Source organism: Anabrus simplex, chromosome 5, assembly GCF_040414725.1.
Source record: "Anabrus simplex isolate iqAnaSimp1 chromosome 5, ASM4041472v1, whole genome shotgun sequence".
NCBI classification, from domain to species: domain Eukaryota; kingdom Metazoa; phylum Arthropoda; class Insecta; order Orthoptera; family Tettigoniidae; genus Anabrus; species Anabrus simplex.
The window spans coordinates 15,903,430-15,925,688 of NC_090269.1; the positions used below are offsets into that span (position 1 = coordinate 15,903,430).

General features: G+C 38.5%; 1 protein-coding gene across 2 annotated transcripts in view; it reads right to left on the reverse strand.

Annotated features, from left to right (window-relative positions):
• Positions 1–22,259, reverse strand: part of LOC136874328 (spaetzle-processing enzyme) — a 125,987-nt gene that overhangs the window by 98,721 nt on the left and 5,007 nt on the right. The window contains exon 2 of one of the 2 annotated variants that reach the window (XM_068227716.1): positions 10,059–10,178. In XM_068227716.1, the coding sequence (XP_068083817.1) occupies positions 10,059–10,178 (120 nt within the window). Of the gene's footprint in view, positions 1–9,952; positions 10,179–22,259 lie in introns of those variants that run through there. The other variant, XM_068227717.1, reaches the window with a different exon arrangement.

Sequence of the window (22,259 nt, forward strand, 5' to 3'; positions counted from 1 at the left end):
AAAATATAACCTTTGTTGAAATTTTAATTTATTTTTCGAACTTGTGGTTAGACCCATTCCAGCCCGCACCTTCTTTCAACTCTGCTGATCCACCAAAACTCCGTAATAAGTGGTAGCAGAGCGTGGTTGAATGGGTCTCAATGTAGCCCCTTTTGACGGCTAAACTTGCTTTGTTTAACAATTTTCTCAGTCGCTGACATTTTTTTTCGATTTTTCCTAATTTGTAAAGTTTTGTCAACATGCCCGGCCCTCGCGATGTCCTCCATCCCGGCTATTTGCGCAAGGAGGAGTTGATCTATGAATTAACAATTAGAAATGTTCAATCTGGAGGCACGGTTGCGGCCGATACCTCGAAGCTTAAAGAGTCCCTTGATTTGCCTATTTCCATCCCCACTTTGGGAGAGAAAGAGATTGACGGCGCTCTCTCCACGATCACTGATAATACTACTGAGCTAGCCTCTGTAGTTGGTTTTTTTGAAGAAAATGATCCATCACGTAATCAACTTAAACGTGTGCAATCTAGATTGTTTCATTTTTCTAATAGGGTTAACGATCTGTTGTCTTTAAAGTTGAATGACATTCAAAGGAAGGAAGCTAGTGTTGTTCTAGAAAACCTTTCTGATTTGTCCGGTAAGGTTAGCCTATTGTTAACTGGGGCAGTCCCTCCCAAAACCGACCAACCCGCTACGGTAAACGTAGTTAGTGAGGAAGATTCTTCTAAAGGAGAAGAAAATAGGAAATCAGTAGGAGTTCAACAAACCTCGGCCCCATTAGAAAATGAGTTTGAACGTTGTACCTCTTTGAATAATGCACCTTCTAAAAAGGCTTCTCCGCAACTTAGGCCTCTACCTACTATGTCCCCTGGCTTCAGCAGTTTGCCCCATCCTTTAGCAATGTTGCTCAGAGGTATTTCTAAGTTTTCTGTTAACTCTACCAGCGACGTTATTTCATTCTTAAGATTTTTCGTTGAATTTCAGGATCATGCACTTGTTTTTTCTCTTTCTCCATGTCAAATCCTTTAAATTATTTACCCTTATTCCATTGGTGTCCTCTCAGACAAAATAGTCAGGGCAATTGCCGAACAATCAACTATTGAAGAGTTTCACACACACCTTCTGGCTAACTTTATTCCGGCTTAAGCTAGGTCATCACTAATCCAGAAGTACTATTACCGTGTACAGCGGCTGGATGAAAATCTTGCCGACTTCATCCAAGACATCAAATTCTACACCAGGGTATTTGCTTTTCATTTTCCTGAAGACCAGATTGTTCAGGCTATAGTGGAAGGAATTTCACCCTCTTACAGGTCATATTTGTGTTTTGCGTCGCGTCCGCAAACCTTCGCCGAGATGGAAGCTATGGCTGTCTCCGCGGAAGGAGTTAGGTATGCCGACACCTTACGTGTCGCGAAAGAACCCCCTCCATCCTCTAGTAATTTTCGGCCTCCACCTCGCCGACCCATTACATCCCGTGAATGTTACATTTGCGGGTCGCCCGACCATCTCCGGAACAAGTGTCCTTTAATTAAATCTAGTAGGACAAATAATGGAGCAGGTTCATCCCAAGGCTGCTTTAAATGCGGCGCTTTTTCTCATATTGCCAAGAATTGCCCGAATTCAAATAGCATCCCCTCCTGCTCAACTTCTGGTGCAACTTCCACCAACACCAATAATAAAAAGTGACTAGTGGCATCGGCTGAGTCCGAGACTTCCTCTTCACAAGGCTCAGCCCCGGTTAAACCTGACGAAAATTCAGGGAAAAGTCAGAACTCTTCTATATTACCATATGAATGTCCCAAAGAATGTCTTAGGATTGTGGCGGACACCCCCGCACCTGTACCATTTCTCAAAATTGAATTGAATAATGAGCCTGTAACTGCTCTTTTAGATTCAGGCAGTGTTTGTTCCATTATTTCGGCTGAATGGTATTCCAAATTAAAATCTGTGTGTAAATATCCTGATTATTGTTCGTCTTTGGTTCAATGCGTTTCGGCAAACTCCGCTCCATTAGAAATTGTAGGTTTTCTGCATGCCAAAATTAGAATTGCCAAATTAACTTTTAAATTTAAATTGTTTGTGGCTAAGCACTTGTCTTTCCCCATTATAGTAGGGGCGGATTTCATGTCACACACCGGTCTGGTGCTCGACATTCAGAGCAAGTCGTGCACTTTCAAATTTGATAGTAAATTCAATATCCCTTTATTAAAGTGTAGTTCTGTGTCATGTTCATCTGTTTCGCCTACCCAGGATGAGATGTTGTTAGATCTTAGACATCTACCTGAGGAGCAGGCTGATAGTATTCGCAGGTTGTGTCAGTCGTTTCCAGAAGTTTTTTCTGATGCTCTTGGTGTTACTGACCTTATCGAATACAAGATTGAGGTTTCGGATTCGATTCCAGTCCGGTTTCCGCCTTATAGGCTGTCTCCACCTAAAATGAAAGCTTTGAAGGAAATCATAGATCAGATGTTGAAGGATGGTATTATTCGGCCCTCTGAGTCGGCGTATTCTTCGCCTAATTTTCTAGTCCCGAAACCCCAAGGTGGCTTCAGGCCTGTGATTGATTATAGGGCTCTCAATCAGAAGGTGGTGTTACAATCTGTGCCCCTTCCCGACCTTCATTCTTGTTTTTCATGGTTTCGTAAAGCTAAGTTCTTCACCATATTAGACCTCAATCAGGCTTATAACCAGATACCGCTAGCAGAGGAATCTAAATACCTGACAGCTTTTGCCACAGATTGGAACCTGTACGAGTAAAACCGCGTGCCTTTCGGGCTCCCTACGGGAGCAGCTGTGCTTACGAGACTACTAGATAGGGTCTTCTCCGACATCAAATTTGAGTATTTATACCATTATCTTGATGATGTCGTCGTATTTTCTGAGACCTTTGAAGAACATCTAGATCATCTGAAAGAGGTCCTGAGTCGCCTTCGTAAGGCAGGGTTAACGGTGAAGTTGTCCAAGGTTGCCTTTGCTAAACCTTCCATGTCATTCCTAGGGCATATTGTGTCGCCCGATGGTGTAGCAGTCGATCATTCTAGAACACAGGCAATCCGATATTTCAAACCTCCCAAGGACATCAAAGGTATTGCCACGTTCATAGGCATGGTGAACGTCTTCAGGAAATTCATTCCCAACTTTGCTAAAAGAGCGGCGCCCTTGAACCTTCTACGTAGGAAAGGCATCAAATTTGAGTGGGGGCCTTCTCAACAAGCCGCTTTCGAAGACATCAAATTAGCCCTTTGTAATGCCCCTGTCCTCTCTATGCCCGATTTCTCTAAGAAATTCATCGTCCAAACCGACGCGTCGTCGTCGGCTGTAACTGCAGTTCTTCTTCAAGAGACTGAACTAGGGAGGCGACCCATCGCCTATGCATCTAGGACTCTATCGGCCCAAGAATACAAGTATTCCATCTACGAACTTGAAGGTTTAGCAGTGTTTTGTCTGCTCTAGAAAAGTTCCGCCTCTATCTGGAACATGTCAATTTCGACTTGGAGACAGACAACCAAGCCTTAAGTTGGGTCTTAGGTAGGCCGCGTCGTATTGGTCATATAGCCCGGTAGGCCATCCGTATTTCTGCCTTCCAGTTTGACGTTAGGCATATTAGAGGTACTGAAAACGTGGTTGCTGACGGACTAAGCCGTATGTTTTCTAATGATGTAGAGACCCCTGAACAGGTTGATAGTTCTTCACCTCCCGAGTCCATACTACCTGAGGTCAATGCCATTCTAACAGATGCTCCCATGTTGTTTAGGGATATTGAGAAATATCAACGTGAAGATCCGACGCTGGCCCCTATCATGGAAACCCTTTCTTCCGGGGAACATGTTGTCCCTTGTGTATTGAGGAATGGTGTTTTATGTTGCCCGTCGGGGCACGATAAGAAGATGAAAGTTGTGGTTCCAGCTGTCCTCGTGACCATGATCTTCAAGTACTATCATGAGACCCCATTAGGGGGGCATTTAGGTATCTTCAAAACTAGAGAAAAGATCCGAGAAATGTTCATTTGGAAGGGTATGGACGGAGAAGTCTGTGAATTAGTAAAAGCTTGTAAATCTTGTTGGCTTAGTAAACCCACCATGTCCACTAAGCAAGGGCTTTTGTCTTCTCATCAAGCGTCGCGCCCCATGGAACGTCATTATATCAACTACATAGGACCCTTCCCCCAGTCAAAGGGAAACACCAACAAATTTATTTTGGTGTGTGTAGATGGTTTCACCAGATTTTCTTGGTTAGCTGGCTACCGCTCAGTCCACCATTTCTTGTTTAAATTCCATCTTCACTTCTTTTGGTCCGTGTCAATATATTGTTTCAGATAATGCTAAAGCTTTCACATCCAATCTCTTTCGTAAATTCTGTTTTGATCTGTCCATCTCTCATGTGACTACTTCTACTTACTATCCTCAACCATCTCTAGCTGAACGGGTCAATCGTAATCTGAGGTCGGCTCTTATTGCCTATCATCACGACGATCATTCTAGGTGGGACACGTCTTTGCATTGGTTAGCTTTTGCTTTGAATTCGGCGGTTCATGAATCCCATAAATTTACTCCAGCTTCTTTGATGTTTAAGTTTGTACCCAACTCGCTGCTCTCTAACCTTTGGTCTCTTAATGATATTCTACCTGAGGCAATAGATCCAGATAATATTAGAGATCTTTGGAAGAAGGCCAAGGCCAATCTTAAAATTTCTCATGAAAAGGTTAGGGGAAAATATGATCGTGGACGGAGGCCCACCAACTTAAAAGTAGGAGACTTATGGTCAAGAATTTTGTTCCCGCGGGCAAGCTTGCCCCCAGATTTCATGGGCCGTGCACCGTCTTGGATTTTTTAACACCGGTGACATTGTTAGTGAGCAATCCAGCCACCGAGAGAATCTTTAGGGTTCACCTGTCCCAGGTGAAACCTGTGTAAATTACTTGCTCATCGGATCTTTAACATCTTGTAAGAACCCCAAAAGGTTATATTTTTCTCTAAATCCTAGGCCTTCTGCCCCTTATAGTTTTACATTTCGTTTTTTCTTTATCTGCTCTGTATAAATATTGTGAAACCTTCCCTGAGGTTACTCTGCTGTCCTCTCTGTATGGCCATTACCTAGCTCCCGTCTCCTGCTAAACCACACCAGTGGCATTAAAATAAAAGTAATAAAATAAAAGTTTCCACGCCGCTGGCCCCTCAGCCTCAACTCCAAGACAGTACTCTAAAACATTATATTCCAACAAAATTCTGCCGCCGAGATCTTAATGTTTCAGTGCCCCCGCAGCCGTGCGGCGCCGTACTGCCACTGAGATGGGGTACGGGCCCACTCCACTCCAGCGAGGTCAACCAGTGTACAGTGAGCCGGAGCCCTCCTTCCGGCCAAGGCTGATGTGCGGCGCACCACCTGCAAACTGCTCGAGGACTGTGAACAATCGTCACGTCTGCGGCGTGCTGCAGCACGACTACCCCTCTCATAGTGCGGGAGAACGGTATCTCAGGGTATTTAAGGGGTCCGAGCGGCCTCCTCTGAGTACAGACTGCGACGGCAGGTCTTGCCGTCAAAAATCAATCAGCATCTTATGTACTTCTTCAGCTACATGGACACTCTATTCATGCAATTAATAATTTTTTGCTTCAATCAACCTGTCGTGGACTTAGAAAAATTTTCTTCCATGAAGTAATGTTTTTGTTTAGCAATTCGGCTACTACAAAGACACTCTAAGGCTGAACTTAAACTAGTCACATCCACCTATATCAAACATCTGAGACCTCCGACTACTGAAATGTTATATTTTCTCTTCTAAAATCTTCAACTCATCTGCAAAAAACTTGGACTTTGTTTTAAAACAAAATTTTTGTTTTCTTCGGTGTCACCCCTTGGAAGGACTTTTGAGGGGGGAGGTCTGTACCGGGCAGTACACCTCCACGCCGCTAGTTCAGATATTGCGCCAGTTGAAACTCCTCTTCTGGAGAAAGCCTGAACTATAAAAAAACTGTATTAACTCAACAGTTTCTCCGAAGATGGCTCCGTGTGAATTTTGATGTGTTTTTCTTTGTAATTGAACAAGAAGTGTGGACGTTCTCTACCAGATGTCTCTACTAAAAACTATGATTACTCACTCTGGTGCGAAGGAATGAACTTTCTTGAAGAAATTTTGTATTCTTAAGTTTTGTCTTTACTACATTTTGTTCTTTTATTTTTTGGGTTGGCAATATTAATGTTTCTGTCGCCAGTTTTGAACTCATCCAATTCGAATTTGTTTAATTAATTTTTGACCAATAGTGTATGACTTTTTCGATATGGATATGTAGCTCTAAGCTATCCAATAATGTTGAGGGGGTGTGTCTATTCATTCTTGAAAGGTCTCCAATTTTCCATGAGGGTATAAAAACTGCTGATTTTCTTGTCTCGGGGCCACTTCAGTAACATCTAACTTAGTGTGTGGATATGTAGCAGGGGGCGGGAAGCGCCTCTTTCTTCAAGCAGCAGCTCTTCAACAAGGTAATGGCCTGTTAACATCTTTATTTCTCGCTAGCTCAGCAGTTTAACTCTCGGGGAGGGTTCGAAACCTTTTAATATGTAACCTACCACTTTAAAATGTAAATTCCTCTTCTGTCTATGTAAAAACTACAAATATCTTTTACTGTAAAGCGGGGATAGAGAGTGCTGTACCCTCTCGAGCTCCCCTTCATTTTTGAAATTGAGGTGACTACGTTTTCATAACCGTTTCTTCTCTTCCTTAATGTATTAAAGTTTTCTCATATGGGTCACCTCTCTAGCTTGGGATTAGCCCCTGTGTATCGGCCTAGAGCTATTTAGGTTTTAAAAGTGTATTTGGAGTGCAAGTTCACGCCTCTAGTCCTCTCTGTACTTTGGGCCAGTAACTTAACCTGTTGTTTTATTTTCATTGCGATGGCCCTGTAGGTTGGATATTAAATACCCCTGTTTCCTTGTGTGCCTTGAGGGCAGATAGAAGTAAAATTCGTTGTGGCCTTTGATAGGCTTGAACTTTGAGAGCGTGTCTGCTCTTTCTTAAATTTGGTTTCTGTGTGCCTCTAGGAGGCTTAACATTGTACTCGTAATTTGGAGCAAGTGCTCCTTGGCATGACGGGCTTTTCTGCCCCTTTGTTTAATTTTGTACCTTGGTAAAGTTGGGCTAATAGCTCAAGGATTGTGATTGTGGGGCTCGAAGCCCAGACCTTGTAATAATCCTCCAACACTTGTAATTTTTCTGTATTTGATTTTTGGCTTGTTGTTGACTTGTTAAGTTTTCAAATTCTATGTTACCATTGTTAAGTTTTGAAAATATAACCTTGTTGAAATTTTAATTCATCTTTTGAACTTCTGTAGTTGAGACCTATTCTTTCACATCTAACTACCACGGATATCTCTGTAACAATTATTATTATTATTATTATTATTATTATTATTATTATTATTATTATTATTATTATTATTATTATTATTATTATTATTATTACTCTATATACAAGAAGTGAACATTTGCAATCAAATTTTCAACTTTTTTGTTTACTATTCCAACCTATATATATATAAAATAAGAGTATTGTCTGTACATTGCTCAGAATTTAAAAGGAATGGTATTTCTGTATTGGTCCTGTCCACAGTAACAAGGAAATATACTTTTTAATTTTCCATAATTTCTGTCTGTATGTATGTGCATCATGAGAAAACAGCAGAAGAGAATTTAATGAAAATCGGTATGTAAAGTTATATAATATTCAATTTCTGATTATTTATGCCTTATACATTTTTATTGTACTGGCTATGATAACAGAGATATTCATAAATTTGAATTTTTGTTTCCAAGTCCATATCAACGCAGAGTCTCAAAAAAATGGGTAAACAGAATTGAATGAAAATTGGTATGTAAAGTTGGGGAATAAGGAACTACAGTCTACGCTATAAACAAGATGCCCTAATATCACAGAGTCGGAAGAAAACTAAAGGTGCAGCCTGCAGTATAGAAAGCTCATAAAATTGATCAACAGTAACATTACATTGACCATTGTTTGTTGTGATGTGCTTTGTGTCTTCTGCTGCCACACATTTCTGATAGATGGGATTAATGCTACATGCCAAGCAAAACAGCCTGTATGAATATTGGCAGGAAGTAGCTGGGGAGTTAGATCTCTCTCTTCTTTAGCATGCCATTCCTTTGGTTCATAAATTTTCTGATACTACTGGTATGTAACCCACTGGTTCGTCATAACATTCTCTCTGTTCAATCCCTACACTGAGGCAGTGATTGGAATGAGCAAGTGTGCACATTTAACGGAATAATGGCAGAGGAGTGTTCACGACTGTCTGCGGCCTAGTCATTCCAGTACTGGAACTTAAGATTGTTAGAACAGCACTGTAGTACTGTTCGTTAAAAGTGAGAAAATGTGCAGTTTTTCATTTGATCAAGTATTTTATATGATAACATTGCTTTTAATCACTACATTGCTACTGACATCATTGTAATGACCTATGTTGACTTCAATTGGGAAAACCACAAGATAACTTCCTGAGAATTCCATGGTGAAGCACGGGTGCATCAGCTAGTAGGATATTGTTTTGGACATCACATGTATTCAGGACCCTATCAATAACCAGGTAAATATTGTATTTATCTTCCAAATAAGTGTAATGATTTTCCCATCACTAACCATTTGATCTTGGCCAGTCCATCTCATTTCACTTATGTCCAGAATATCCATGTGGTAGCTGTCGAATTTGTAGTAGGCCTACTTGAGCCAACCTACAAACTTGAGCCAGGGTTCAAACATTCTATGTTCCGATTCATGTGATGGTTTTGGCACTGAACATCAGACTCTGCATAGACACTGTGCAGGTAAAAAACTGTTGAAAGTGCAGTAGAATGAATATGCCAGTTTCCCTGAAATCTGCAAAATTTTTGGCTTGTTGCTGTTTCCATAATTGTATATATTTCACATTTGTAAGTAAATATAGGTCATAGAGATCATTCATGTATCCTATGATTTATATGCAGATGATGTTGCCCTTAATGATACCACCAGAAGAGAATTGCAACATCAAGTTAAAGATTGGAACAACTGTCTCTCATAATAAGGAATTAGACTGAACAAAAAGAAGACTGAAAACCTGGAAACCATCCCAAGCACTAGCTCCATCCAAATTAACGGAGAGACCTTAACAATGATTCAGGTAGGCCCATCTAGGATCTTGCCTACAGATTGACGATGGATAGGTGATGAAGTGCGAAGTAGGATAAAGGCAACATGGATGAGATGGAAGGAGGTCACAGGCATGCTCTGCGAGAGAAGGATGCCACTGCATCTAAAGTCCAAAATATACAGCATGATAGTACGTCCTGTTGCTTTATACGGTGTTGAATGTTGATCAGCTAACAAGGCTGTGAAGCGCCAATTACACACTATAGAAATGCGTGTGCTCTGTTGGTCGATGAGCATCATACTCCTGCATCATGTCAAAAACGACATCGTTCGCCAGCAGATGGGCATTGCACCCATCACTGAGAAGGCATGGGTAAAATATCTCCAATGAAATGGTCACATCCTGCGTGCTGCACCTGGAACAGTTGCTAATTTCACCCACTTCTTTGAAATTAATGGGCAACATCAGCATGGGCATTCAAAGCAGCATGGCATGATGCAGTAAATGCTGATATGAAGACTCTGAACTTAAGACCATACGATGCCCAAGCTCATGCAAAATGGCGAGCCAGGATTAAAATGGCCGACCCTGCACTAGCGGAAAAATGCTAGGAAAAGGAAGAAGAACATACATTTCAATGGGGTAGATGTTCTAATCCTATGCCCAACCCTCCTCCTTCAGTCAGACTTGAGAATAAGAACTCCAAGAAGTAAAATAATAGTTCCAAACAACATTTGAAAAATGGCTAATACTTACTGTATATTAAATCAAAAAATAAATAACTGAGTCCATTAAATGTTAAGATGGGTACCTACCTATTGAATGTTCAGAAGATATATAACACATCAGTAAGGCAATGTAGACTATAGATATCATTCATGTAGCCAATTATTTATAATGGAATGACTGGTGCATGCTTACAATAAATTAGCATAACTATCCATGGAAACTGCTGTAATCCAGCTTCGGAGCCACCAAATATCTTGTCACCCACAGTGTAGCCACAATTGTCAGTTTCATATGGCAGAAGACTTTGAACTCCTGAAATGCAGAAAATGTTTTAAAAGTAATGAGAAAATAATACCTGTTTTTATACATACATACATACATACATAATACATACATACATACATACATACATACATACATACATACATACATACATACATACATACATACATACATACATACATACATACATACATACATACATACATACATACATACATACATACATACATACATACATACATACATACATACATACATACAATAAGCATATTCATAATAGACTGTTATGCCTTTTATTATTCCATTTGCAATCGCCTGAGAATGAACTTCATGCCTCTACAATCCTCTACTTTCAACTAGCTCTGTGGCCTTGTTTACTTCCACTTGTTAGCGTGAAAGTATTGTAAAAAAAGGAACAGAAATAATTTAATAGATATTTTAGAGGATTAAATTAAGAAGGACAAACCTATGTACATGATGTTCATAGATATAGAAAAGGTGTTTGATATTGTTGATTAGACCAGGCTATTTGAGATTCTGAAGGTGTTGGGGATCAGATACCGAGAAAGAAGAATTATCTACAATCTGTACAAAAGCCACTCTGCAATGATAAGAATCGAGGGCTTTAAGAATGAAGCAGCAATCCAGAAAGGAGTGAGCAGTTTGTCACCTCTCCTTTTTAGTGTTTGTATAGAATGTACAGTAAAGAAAATCAAAGAGGAATTTGGAAATGAAATCACAATCCAAGCAGAGGAAATCAAAACTCTGAGATCTACCAATGAAATTGTTATTTTACCTGAGTCTGCAAAATATCTTGAGAAATTGTTGAATGGTATGGACACAGTCTTGGGGAAGGAGTACAAGCTAAAAAAATATATAAATCCAAAAAAAAAAAAAAAAAAAAAAGTAATGGAGTGCAGCCAAACAAAGTCAGGTATTCCTGGAAATGTTAAATTAGGAAATGAAGTCTTAAAGGAAGTAGATAAATATCATTACTTGGCCAGTAGAATAAGAATAACTAATGATGACAAAAGTAAGGAGGACATAAAATGCAGACTAGCACAAGCAAGGAAGGCCTTTCTTAAGTAAAGATACCTGCTGACTTCGAGCATTGATGTAGGAATCAGAAAGATGATTTGAAGACTTTTGTTGGGAGCATGGTATTATATGGAAGAGAAATATGGATGATAACTTGCTCAGAAAGAAAGAGAAAATAAGCTTTTGAAATCTGGTGCTACAGAAGAATTCTGAAGGTGGGATTGGTAGATCAATCAGGAATGAAGATAAATTAAATCGAATTGGTGATAGAATGATTTGGAAAGATTTGACCAGAAAAAGAGATAGAATGATAGAAGAAGTCTTAAGACACCCAGGACTTATTCAGTTAATTTTTTAGGGAAGTGTAAGTTGTATGAGTGGTAGGGGTAGGCGAAGGTTTGAATACAACAAACAGTAGACAACAGTATGGCAACAGCAGATGTAAGACGTAGTAGTCAGTATAGAAATGAAAAGGTTAATGCAAGGTGACATGGAGGGCTGCATCAAACCAGTATGTGGATTGATGACCTAAACAACAAACATATGTTTACCAGCAATATTGTAATAGGAGTTGAATCATGCCTAAGACGTAATATTCTGAAAGGGATGCTATTGTAGCAGGTGATCTCAATTTACCAAATGTTAATTGGGAAGGTAATGCAAATGACAGAAAGCATGACCAACACATGGTAAATATGTTAATGTGGGAAGGACAGCTGAATCCGAAAGTGAAGGAACCAACTAGACAGAAACATTCTAGATGTGGTAGGGGTAGGCCTACTGAAGTGATAGACGGTATAAGTGATCAAGAAGCTCTTTTATGGTAGTTAAAAGAAAATGCGACAGAAGGGAAGTTGTGGACTGTTAGCAATGCCATATGGTTGTTAAGAGAGTGGGGGAGGATTTTAGAAGCAATTATAAACAGTGGAAAATGATAAATAAAAATGTAAACAGCCTATGGGATGGGTTCAAAGCAATTGTTGAGGTATGTGGAAACATGTACAGTATGTACCTTTAAAGATGGTAAAGAATGGGTAGGGGTGTAACGAGTGTGATATGGGCCCACCTGGCAAAATACAAATTCGGGCCCCCTCAAATAAAATGTAAAACCTATGTGTAACTAATATAAATTGAATTACAGCAGGTAGTCTAGAAATAGTGTAATACATCATTAAATTATATGAACAAAGGGATTATTTATTATTGTAAGTTTATAAAAAATAACGTTTAATCTGTTTTATTTGACTGCCACCATGGTTTAACAGCTAAGCTGATGAATTGCCAACTATACACCACTTAGTTGTTCATACTTTTTTAATTGGTTTCCTTTTTCAATAACTGTAGTAGGTAATCAATCCCAAAGTCTCAGTTATAATAATTTATTCGATTACAACACAGAAAAATATACAAAAAAATATTAAATAAAAACAATTCAAATAAAGTTTAAAAGATATCAAAGTGATAAGCCTGTTATTAGCTTCGTGCAAATAATTGACTGACTGTTGTTATTAAACAAACAATGTTGTCGAATAATGTGTGATAAAAGTTAAATGTTCAGCAAACTTTGTACATAATATGATCTCAGATGCACTACACAACAAATAAATATAATTTTCTAACTAAAATATGATATTTTGGTATCAATTTTTATTGCTGTGATTATTTTAAAATTATTATTATTATTTATTATTTACAAGTTCTTAACAGGCAAAAGAAATTGATTCTATACACATTAAGAAATATATATACAAACTCCACATTAAAAAGGTTAATGTGGGGGTCTTTCAGTCTCTTATAGACAAATGTCCAGGTCTTCCAGCCAAGAGAGTGCCTCAGGGGTCACTCGATGAATGTCCTCGATGGAACCAGAAAAAGCTCGCAGAGGGCAGTCCTTCAGAATGTGCACGATGGTTTGCACTTCAGCACCACAGTCACCAGCTGGAGAGTCTTTCCAGCCCCACTGATGCAGAGCAGAAGCACTTCTTCCGACTCTGCAGCGTATCCTGTTGAGTGTGATCCAGGTGGCGCGAGGAAGGTTGAAGCCACGCAAGTTTGTAGTTGGATCCCTGATGTTGACAATGCCATGAGGGTGTGATTGAGACCATTCATGTTTCCATATTTCATCAGGCTTGAAATATGAATTAACTAATTCCTTTGGCATCTTCCAGGCAGGTTTCCGTGATTTGAGTCTCATTACAACATTTTCATCTGTATCCTGATGTATTGGGAGGTAACTGTTCTTCGCTATCCTGGTCCACAGTCCAACAAGGGCGCTTTGCCTTCTGATGTGAGGAAGCCGAATATTGCTCAGTAATGGTAACCATTGAATTGGAGTAGAGCTCAATATACCAGATATAAATCTCATTGTGTGGTGCAGATAGAGATCAACCAGACTAGTGTTGGGTCTATTGAGCCATACAGAGGAGCAATATTCAGCTGGTGAATATAGTATTGCTAGAGCAGTTGTTTGTAGTATACATGCATCTGCGCCCCATGAAGTACCAGCTAGTCTACCCAGCAAGTTTTTACGACTTTTAAGCTTAGAAGCCAGTTTCTCAAGATGGCGTTGATAGGTTAAGGACCTGTCTAAAGTTACACCCAGATATTTTGGGTTGGTATTACACTGCAGTGTGTGGTTTCCGAACCTGATCATAGGTTGATAGTTTGCCAGCCTGTTATTTAGGTGGAACATAACTACAGTATCTCTGTATTTAGTGGACTAGGTTTCAGACGCCAGTTTTTGAAATAATCACCCATCTTGTCAAGGTCTTGGGATAGAATGTCTTCTGCCCCATGGAAGTCTGTTCTTTGTATGGTGAGGTTTAACCTTAAAGTACCCTACACATGTCTTCTGGGTGGTGTTAAAAGAGCAATAACAACAATAAGATGCCGCTGTACTGCCCTGCAGGGCCTCACGGTTATAACAATAGAGAAATCAACTTAAATTTTTAAATAATTTGTCGCAAGTCTTTTGTGAGGAACCTATCGCGGTATTGCGAGAGATGGCAAAAGCTTGCGAGAAGTCTGTGGGGCACCTTAAAGGCCCTAAAATTACACCCTTGAGAATGGGAAAGACCCACATTATTATTTATTTTTTTTTATTTATTTATTTATTGGTGATAAAAGGTCCCATGAGCCTCTGGCTCGTGATAGGGACAATACAGTACATACTTTTTTAAGGCAACACAATAATTACATTTCATATACAATGGCTTTTCTGTAAAGTGACAAGTACTTTTTTCTTTCTTTCTTTTTACATGTTAGGATCATAATTTTTCAGAAGTATATTCAGATATTGCATGGCTGTAATATACTAAATATGGACAATATATATATTATTGTATTAATTAAAGCAAGTTATATAGAGATTATATTAAGATATCTGCAAAAGAGTAATATTCCTTCAGTTTTTTCTTAAAACATATAATCGATTTAGAGTTCTTTATAACAGGAGGCAACACATTATATTCCCTAAACATTGATGATTCTATGCCTTTCACACCGTACTTTACTGAATTAGAATGAGAGGGATATATCCTTAATGATCCTCTAGTTTCATATCCATGAACTTCACTAAAGTGGGAGAAGTTAACAGTAGAATGGGTTAACTTCCTGTCTAGCTTATACATAAAGACTGCTGATGAAAATGCAATTTGTTTATGGAATGGCAGAATATTTGACTCTGAAAAAACTTCATGTGATGGTTTGAGGAAGGGGAATCCATACATGATTTTGATGGCTCTTTTTTGTAGGATTTCCAAATTATTAATGTAATCTTTCCTACATCTTCCCCAAATAAAGCTTGCGTATGTTAGATGTGGGTGGATTATTGCATAATATATACACTTCAATTGTTGATGAGAAAAATTACTGTATCTTAATCTGTGCATTATTCCTATCAAAGGGGTAATTTTGCTGATTACATAATCAATATGGCTTTTCCAGGAAAGTGTTGAGTCTAATATTATACCAAGATACTTAGCTGAGTTGACTCGCTCTATTACTTGGTCCTTTAGGTTAACAGTGTTAGCCGCTGTTATCTTATGGGCTGTTTTATGAAAGATTAGGTATTTTGTTTTAGTCACATTTATGATCATTTTTTTAGATAAAGCCCATTCCGATAACTTGTCCAAGTCACAATTTATGTCTTCCATAATTCGTGTTTCACATAGTCCTTTGTAAGTTATTAAGATATCATCAGCAAATACTTTACATTTCCCCTTTAGTGTTAGAGATTGTATGTCATTAATATACATCAGAAATAGAATTGGACCTAGTACTGAGCCCTGCGGTATTCCCGTTTTTGTCTGCTGCTTAAAACTTTTAGTATCGTTAATCATCACATATTGTGTTCGATTTGATAAATAATTTTGGAACCATTTTTGTGCTAAACCTCTAATTCCTGCTAATTTTAACTTGTTCAGAAGTATTTTGTGGTCAACCAGGTCAAATGCTTTTTTAAGATCTATGAGTAGCCCTGCTGCTAATTTATTTTCATCTAAGGTCTTTTGAACATCTATTACTGTATCAAATACAGCATTATCAGTTCCTCTATTTGGGAGAAACCCATATTGATTATTGGAGAAGTAATTAGTTTTACACAGAAAATTTACCAATCTAATTTTTACTACCATTTCTATGAGTTTTCCAATTGCAGATAATATACTAATTGGTCTGTAATTGGATGGATCTGTATTATCTCCTGATTTAAAGATAGGTACAATTCTGGCACATTTGAGTAATTGGGGTATTTCTCCACTGAGAATTGAACGGTTAATAATTTCCACAATATATGGTACTAAACTTTCAACACAGGTTTTTAATATGACATTGGTTATTTTATCTTCAGTTAAATTATTTTTATTTTTTAGAGAAGTGATAATTTTGAGCACTTCATATTCATCAGTAGGAGACATGAAAATACTATTAGTTTGACTTTCAGCTGTTGTGCTGCCATGAACTTGCTCGTCTTCAGGAAGACCTTTTCTTATATTTTCAGCTACATTAACGTATAGTTCATTTAGGTTATTGCATATGTCCTCTGTGTTTGTAATGCTGACATCATTTACCACCAGATGGCTGATTTCATGTTTATGTCCAAGCTTCCTATTTAACACTTCATTGACTACATACCATGTTTCTTTTTGGTTTTTGCAATTCTGTAATCTGTGTTCATAATACCTTTTTTGTAACTCTCTCTTCAATTTGGTTATTTTATTACTGATTCTTTTGTATTCTTCAATTACTTCTGCAGAGGGGTTTTTTACTTTAGTTTTTGAAAACAGTGAGTCTTTGATGTGAATCAGTGTTAGTAATTCTTGGGTAACCCAAGGTTTTAGGGGAATGTCTTTGGGGTTCTTTCTTTTTATTGAAATTGAGCAGGTTTCAATTCCTGTGCTGATATACTCAATAAATTTATTATAATAAGTGTTTATATCCATTTCCTCACATTTAAATTTATTTTGTAGGATATACTGATTTAATTTGTTGTAATTTACAAATTGCTTACCACTATCTTTGATTATTGGTACTGCTGGAACTGATTTTTCACTAGAAATTTCACATACCAGTAGGTAGTGATCACTTAAGTTATTTGTTATATTGAATACATGACATTTTTTACTACTATTTGTGACAAGTATGTGATCAATTAATGTGGAGGTTGTTTTTGTTACTCTAGTTGGGTATTTGTTATTACATGTTATATAGCCGTAAGTTGTTATTAAATTGTCATACAAAGTTCTGTTTCTGGAGGTAGAAAGCAAGTCTATATTTGTATCTCCAAGTATTATTGAAGTATGCCCTGAACTGCTATTTAGGATATTTTCTAGATCAAACAAAAAACTTGGAGAGTTACTATCCTGTGGGTTATAAATGGTAATGATTTCATATCTTTGATTTCCTTTTGTAATCATGACTTGCAGTATGCTATGAGATTTATTTATTTCATTTATGACATTGCTTTTCCATTTGTTTGAAACATAAAGCGAAACACCCCCACCTATCTGCTCTCTTACCACATGATGAGAAGTGTAGTTTTTTATTTCAAAAGCGTGGGTTAGTTTGTTGGTTAACCAATTTTCAGAGATTGCAAGAATATCTACTTCTTTAATCTGATCTAAGATAATTTGTATATTATCAAATTTATTTTTCATGCTTTGTGCATTTATGTTTAGGCCTTTCAATTCACATGATCTACTTTCTGAAACTCTATCTTTAATATAATTATAGAGGGTTTCACATTTAAATTCGTGTACTTCAAGAAATTTGTTTTCAGGATCCAGGTTTGGTTATGTAAGGACAAAAATTTGAAATTAAGTAAAGAAAGCTTGGAATTGAAGCGGGCACAACACAAGGAAAGGTTACCTCATTGTTTCCAGATCAGCTGGAGTGAGCAAGTTCATGCAGAACTTCAGGGTTTGCCACTAGCCTCGAAGGACCGTCCTGGAACTTACGGATATACACTTTACAGTCCCTGACCCATGTGCCAAATATTTTCCCCTGTTGCCGTAGCTCGCGGCATTTTTTGGCGAGGGTCTCATTCCTAGGCGTTAAGTGCTCGTTGATATAGATGTTATTTACCGAGCTATATCCGATTTCGTTCGTTTTTAGTGTCTTTTTTTGTCGTCTGCTACTGAGGATTTCTTCTTTCTTCCATCGATTAACAAACTTCACAATGATAGGTTGTGGTCCAGGTTTCGTGGATGGAAGTCTGTGTGCAGCGTCAATATCTTCGGGCTTTATATCGACTCCCAGCGCCTTGCCAACTTCAGTTACTTTCTGGAACACTTTTTCATCCTTTTCAGCAGGAACTCCATACACTAGTAAATTGTTTTTGCGTTGATACTGCTTCAAGTCTTCTAGATCGTTCACGGCTGCCGTTGTCGCAATTTCCGCATTTTTCTTATCTTTCCTCAAAGTGTCTAGTTCTTTCTTGAGGTCATCATATTTTTCAGAAAGAAAGGTCGCTAATTTCCGTAATTCTTTGTTTTCTTCTGTTAGTACTTTGAGGGACTCTTCCAGTTGTTTGGAGAAGTTCGCCATAACCTCATTTATGTTAGGTTGTGCAATGCAGTCTTCACGTTTACACGACCATTGGAATTGTTCTTCCTTACGGAAGTTTTGGAGAGTTTCTTTGTTCATTTTTACACATGTTACGTGGAACCAACGTTCGCATTTACCATCACAGCCTACAGCCTGTTGATTGTTTTTTATTTTCTTGCCACACGGGGAGCACACGAACACCATGATGTTGTTTATCTTATTTATTTAGTTGTAGCTGTTTGAGTGCTAATTAGATTTTGTTTTACTGGTTTCCTGAGTTATTGATGTTACTGATCTGCAGTATATTCCTGAAGAATTGTGGATATTACTCACATAAATTTGTTTTTTCGTCACTTCACTTAATATATCACATACTCACTGCCGCCATTTTGACAGAGAAATATGGAGATTAAAAGAGAGGTGTAGGTTAGAAAGGAATAGAGGTATGAATGGTTGTGGAAGTGAGGAGAGACTGAAGGAACTAACTAGAAAATTGAATTTAGTAAAACAAGGTTGGTTATGAATAACATTATGAAAAACATAATAAGAATTTTAGTGAAATATGGCTTAGGCAGAAACAGGTTATAGAAAGTACTTCCCAGGGTTCATTAATGAACAAGAAGAGTGTATCCTATTTGTGAGGAAATACAGAAGGCAGAAGTATTCAGTCAGCAGCATATAAAGATAGTTAGATATAAGGAAAATATCCAGGTAGAGGAGGCTACAAATACAAATACTGGCAATGTACTGAAATTTACCTATTATTATGAAGATATTTACAAGAAAGGTACAGTACAAAGGTTGAAAGCTAGAAAAGCAGCTGAGATTAATATGATTTCTGGGAATATACTAAAGACAATGTCCTATATTCAGGGGTGATGAGATGGCCATTCTCATACTTAAAAAATGCTGGCATGCTGCGACGGAACCACATCTCTTAATGTTTTACTATGTAACCCCCTATAGCAAAGGCCCAACAGTTGGAACAAGAGAACTTCCACATTACAACTAAGAGGATTCAAAATGGAATGAGGGAGCTTCACGACTTCCTGTACATAGAGAGAAAGGCCCCTGGATTTGAGCTTCCTCGAAAAGCTGTGTAACTCTAAACAAAGTGAGGACAAACCATGGAAGATATGGCTACCTCCTACACAATTAGAGCAAAGTGCAATGCGATTGTGGTGCAGACAATCCAGCCCATAGTGACTGAATGCCCTCAACGTCTGTACTGTAGAGTTCTATGTATGTCGAGTAGTCATTCATTCATTTTTCATACTGTATTTTGTACATTTGTTAATTAAATATTTCATGTACCTACCTAATAATGCATTTTAGCGTCGACTTAATGTTCCTCGACAACAGGTACACAGAAAGAAAAATTAAATAAAAAAATCTAAAACGTAGTTTTCATGAAATAGCGCTTCAAAGTAAGGCAACATTTGTGCTAAATATGCTATATCACATGCATACTCTGTTATAATTGACTCGCGCGCTCAGTTGGAGGTTAGCTGTCCCTCGTATTATTTTTTCTGAACTCTTAAATTATTTCTCTTATCACAGACCCATACTACACAGAGTTATTACCCACATTCTAAGTGTACCATGTTCTATTGAATAAAATTTACTGTTAAGGGGTTACCCGTGGAGCAGAAAGAGGTTAAAGAAGGTGCCGGGGTGAATGGGTCTATCTACAATATCAAAATCAATTTAAAACTTGAACTGTGGGTTATATTTTTTCAAAAACACAACAACTCAATAAATAACAAGAAGTCAGGTACAAAAGCACTCTTGAAACAAGATTAAGAAAGTCCAAGATTAGTGGTTTTTACAGATTCTGGGCTTCAAGCCCCTTGTTTTACAATTCCTGAGCTGATAGATTATAGTAATTCCTGAGCTCCCAGCTCAAATTTACAAAAGTGAGCACTAATATAGTCAAGGGCAGAAATCCCCTAATTCAAAGACCACTTGCTCCCTAAATACAATATCTGGCCTTCCAGAGGCACTCTTTACAGTTACAAAACTTTGAAAAAGAGCTAACAGGCTCTCAGTTTTCCATGCCTACTCAAGGCAACATCAACTTACAATCACTAGCCTCTCAAGGCACACTAACAATTAGAAATTGCTTAATACAGGGTTATCTAGTACCCAACTTACGGGGCCTTTATGGAAAAAGAACAGGTTAAATAACTGGCCCAAACACAAAGGGAATGGTGGTGTATGCTGCGCTCCAAGATAATGAAAACTTAAAAACCTACAGGGCTCTATGCCGATAAAACAGGGGCTATTCCCAAACTACTGAGGTGACTCACATAGAATTTACTTTAACACATTACAGAAGGAAGAACAGTTACAAAACGTAGTCACCTCAAACCAAGATGAAGGGGAGCTCGAGAGGGTAACTCACTCTCTATCCCCGATTTATAATTAAAGATTTTATGAAGCCAAAAGAGAAGTTACATTTTAGAAAAGTAGGTTACATAGTAAAGATTCGGACCTTCCCTTTGGAATAATTTGCGGAGGTAGCAAGAAAGAATGAAGTTATTTGGCCATTACCGTTTAGATGTTCTAGCTGCCGAAGCAAGAGACCGCCCGCCTCCTGCTTAAACACACACACTCAGTAAGACGACGATCAATTGGCCCAGAAACGTGAAAAGCCGCAGTTTATAAACCCTCAGGGAAGATTCGAGATCATTCAAGATTAATCAGGACATACCCTCTTAAATTTTATTGGTTAACACAAAGTGAACAAGAAATGTGGGATTGGTTGAAAATTAGTTACAAAAAATAGTGATTGGCTAGATTCAAAACCGGCGGAAAGAAAAGGAAGTGTTGACAATGCAAAAATAAATGAACATAGATCAGTTATGACCGGGCGAGTTGGCCGTGCGCGTAGAGGCGCGCGGCTGTGAGCTTGCATCCGGGAGATAGTAGGTTCGAATCCCACTCTCGGCAGCCCTGAAGATGGTTTTCCGTGGTTTCCCATTTTCACACCAGGCAAATGCTGGGGCTGTACCTTAGTTAAGGCGACGGCCGCTTCCTTCCAACTCCTAGGCCTTTCCTATCCCATCGTCGCCATAAGACCTATCTGTGTCGGTGCGACGTAAAGCCCCTAGCAAAGAAAAAAAAAAGATCATTTATGGTAAACCTAGGAATACAAAACTTCCTTAAGTTACAAGTTCTTTCACCTTGCGCCAGAGTGCATGATCAGAGTTTTTGGGTAGTGTCATCTGTGGAAAAATGTCCAAACTTTTTGATGTAGAGCAAACAAAACAAGGAGAAATTCAGTCAGTTTAGGAAACTTCATAACAAAACAATTACTTAATATGTCAGTTGTGACATCTTCTGTTCCTGTTGTAGTAGTTTCCACTTGTGTTCGATAGAGGAGTTCATTAAGGCGCTTATTTTGAATGCGCTGCGTTGAGATGTACCTCCCGGTACATTTGCTGTCCACATAATATTGGTCTTTTATTTCTAATAAGTAACCCTCAGACCTTCAACATCCTGCCACCGTTACAATAGTGACAGCCTACCGCCAATTTTCATCGTTATCAGAACAGTTTTTTGAGTGAAGATGACTTTGCCCTTTAAAGACAAATACGTGGGTTAACCTAGCACTCTTAACTATAATCACGTTAGTAGTTAGCTTTCTAATATTAGCGCCTATAGCCGTCATCATTCTCTATAAGAAGCCGTGTATAGCCGCCATCTTGCGGAAGCATCCCTAGGGCGTCTCATAGGAGCCTATGTATAGCAGCCATCTTGCTCAAGCACCTCTAGGCCGTCTCATAGCTATGTATAGCCCTCATCATGTAGAATAAGATAGCCGCCATCTCGCGCAAGCGTCCCTAGGACGTCTCATAAGAGCCTATGTATAGCAGCCATCTTGTGCAATTAGATAGCCACCATCTTGCGCAAGCGTCCTTAAGCCGTCTCATTAGCAGCTGTGTATAACCGGCATCTTATGCAATTGGCGTCGGGAAGGGCATCCGGCCGTAAAACTGAGGTTAGGCTCCTCCATGCGGTTAGGTG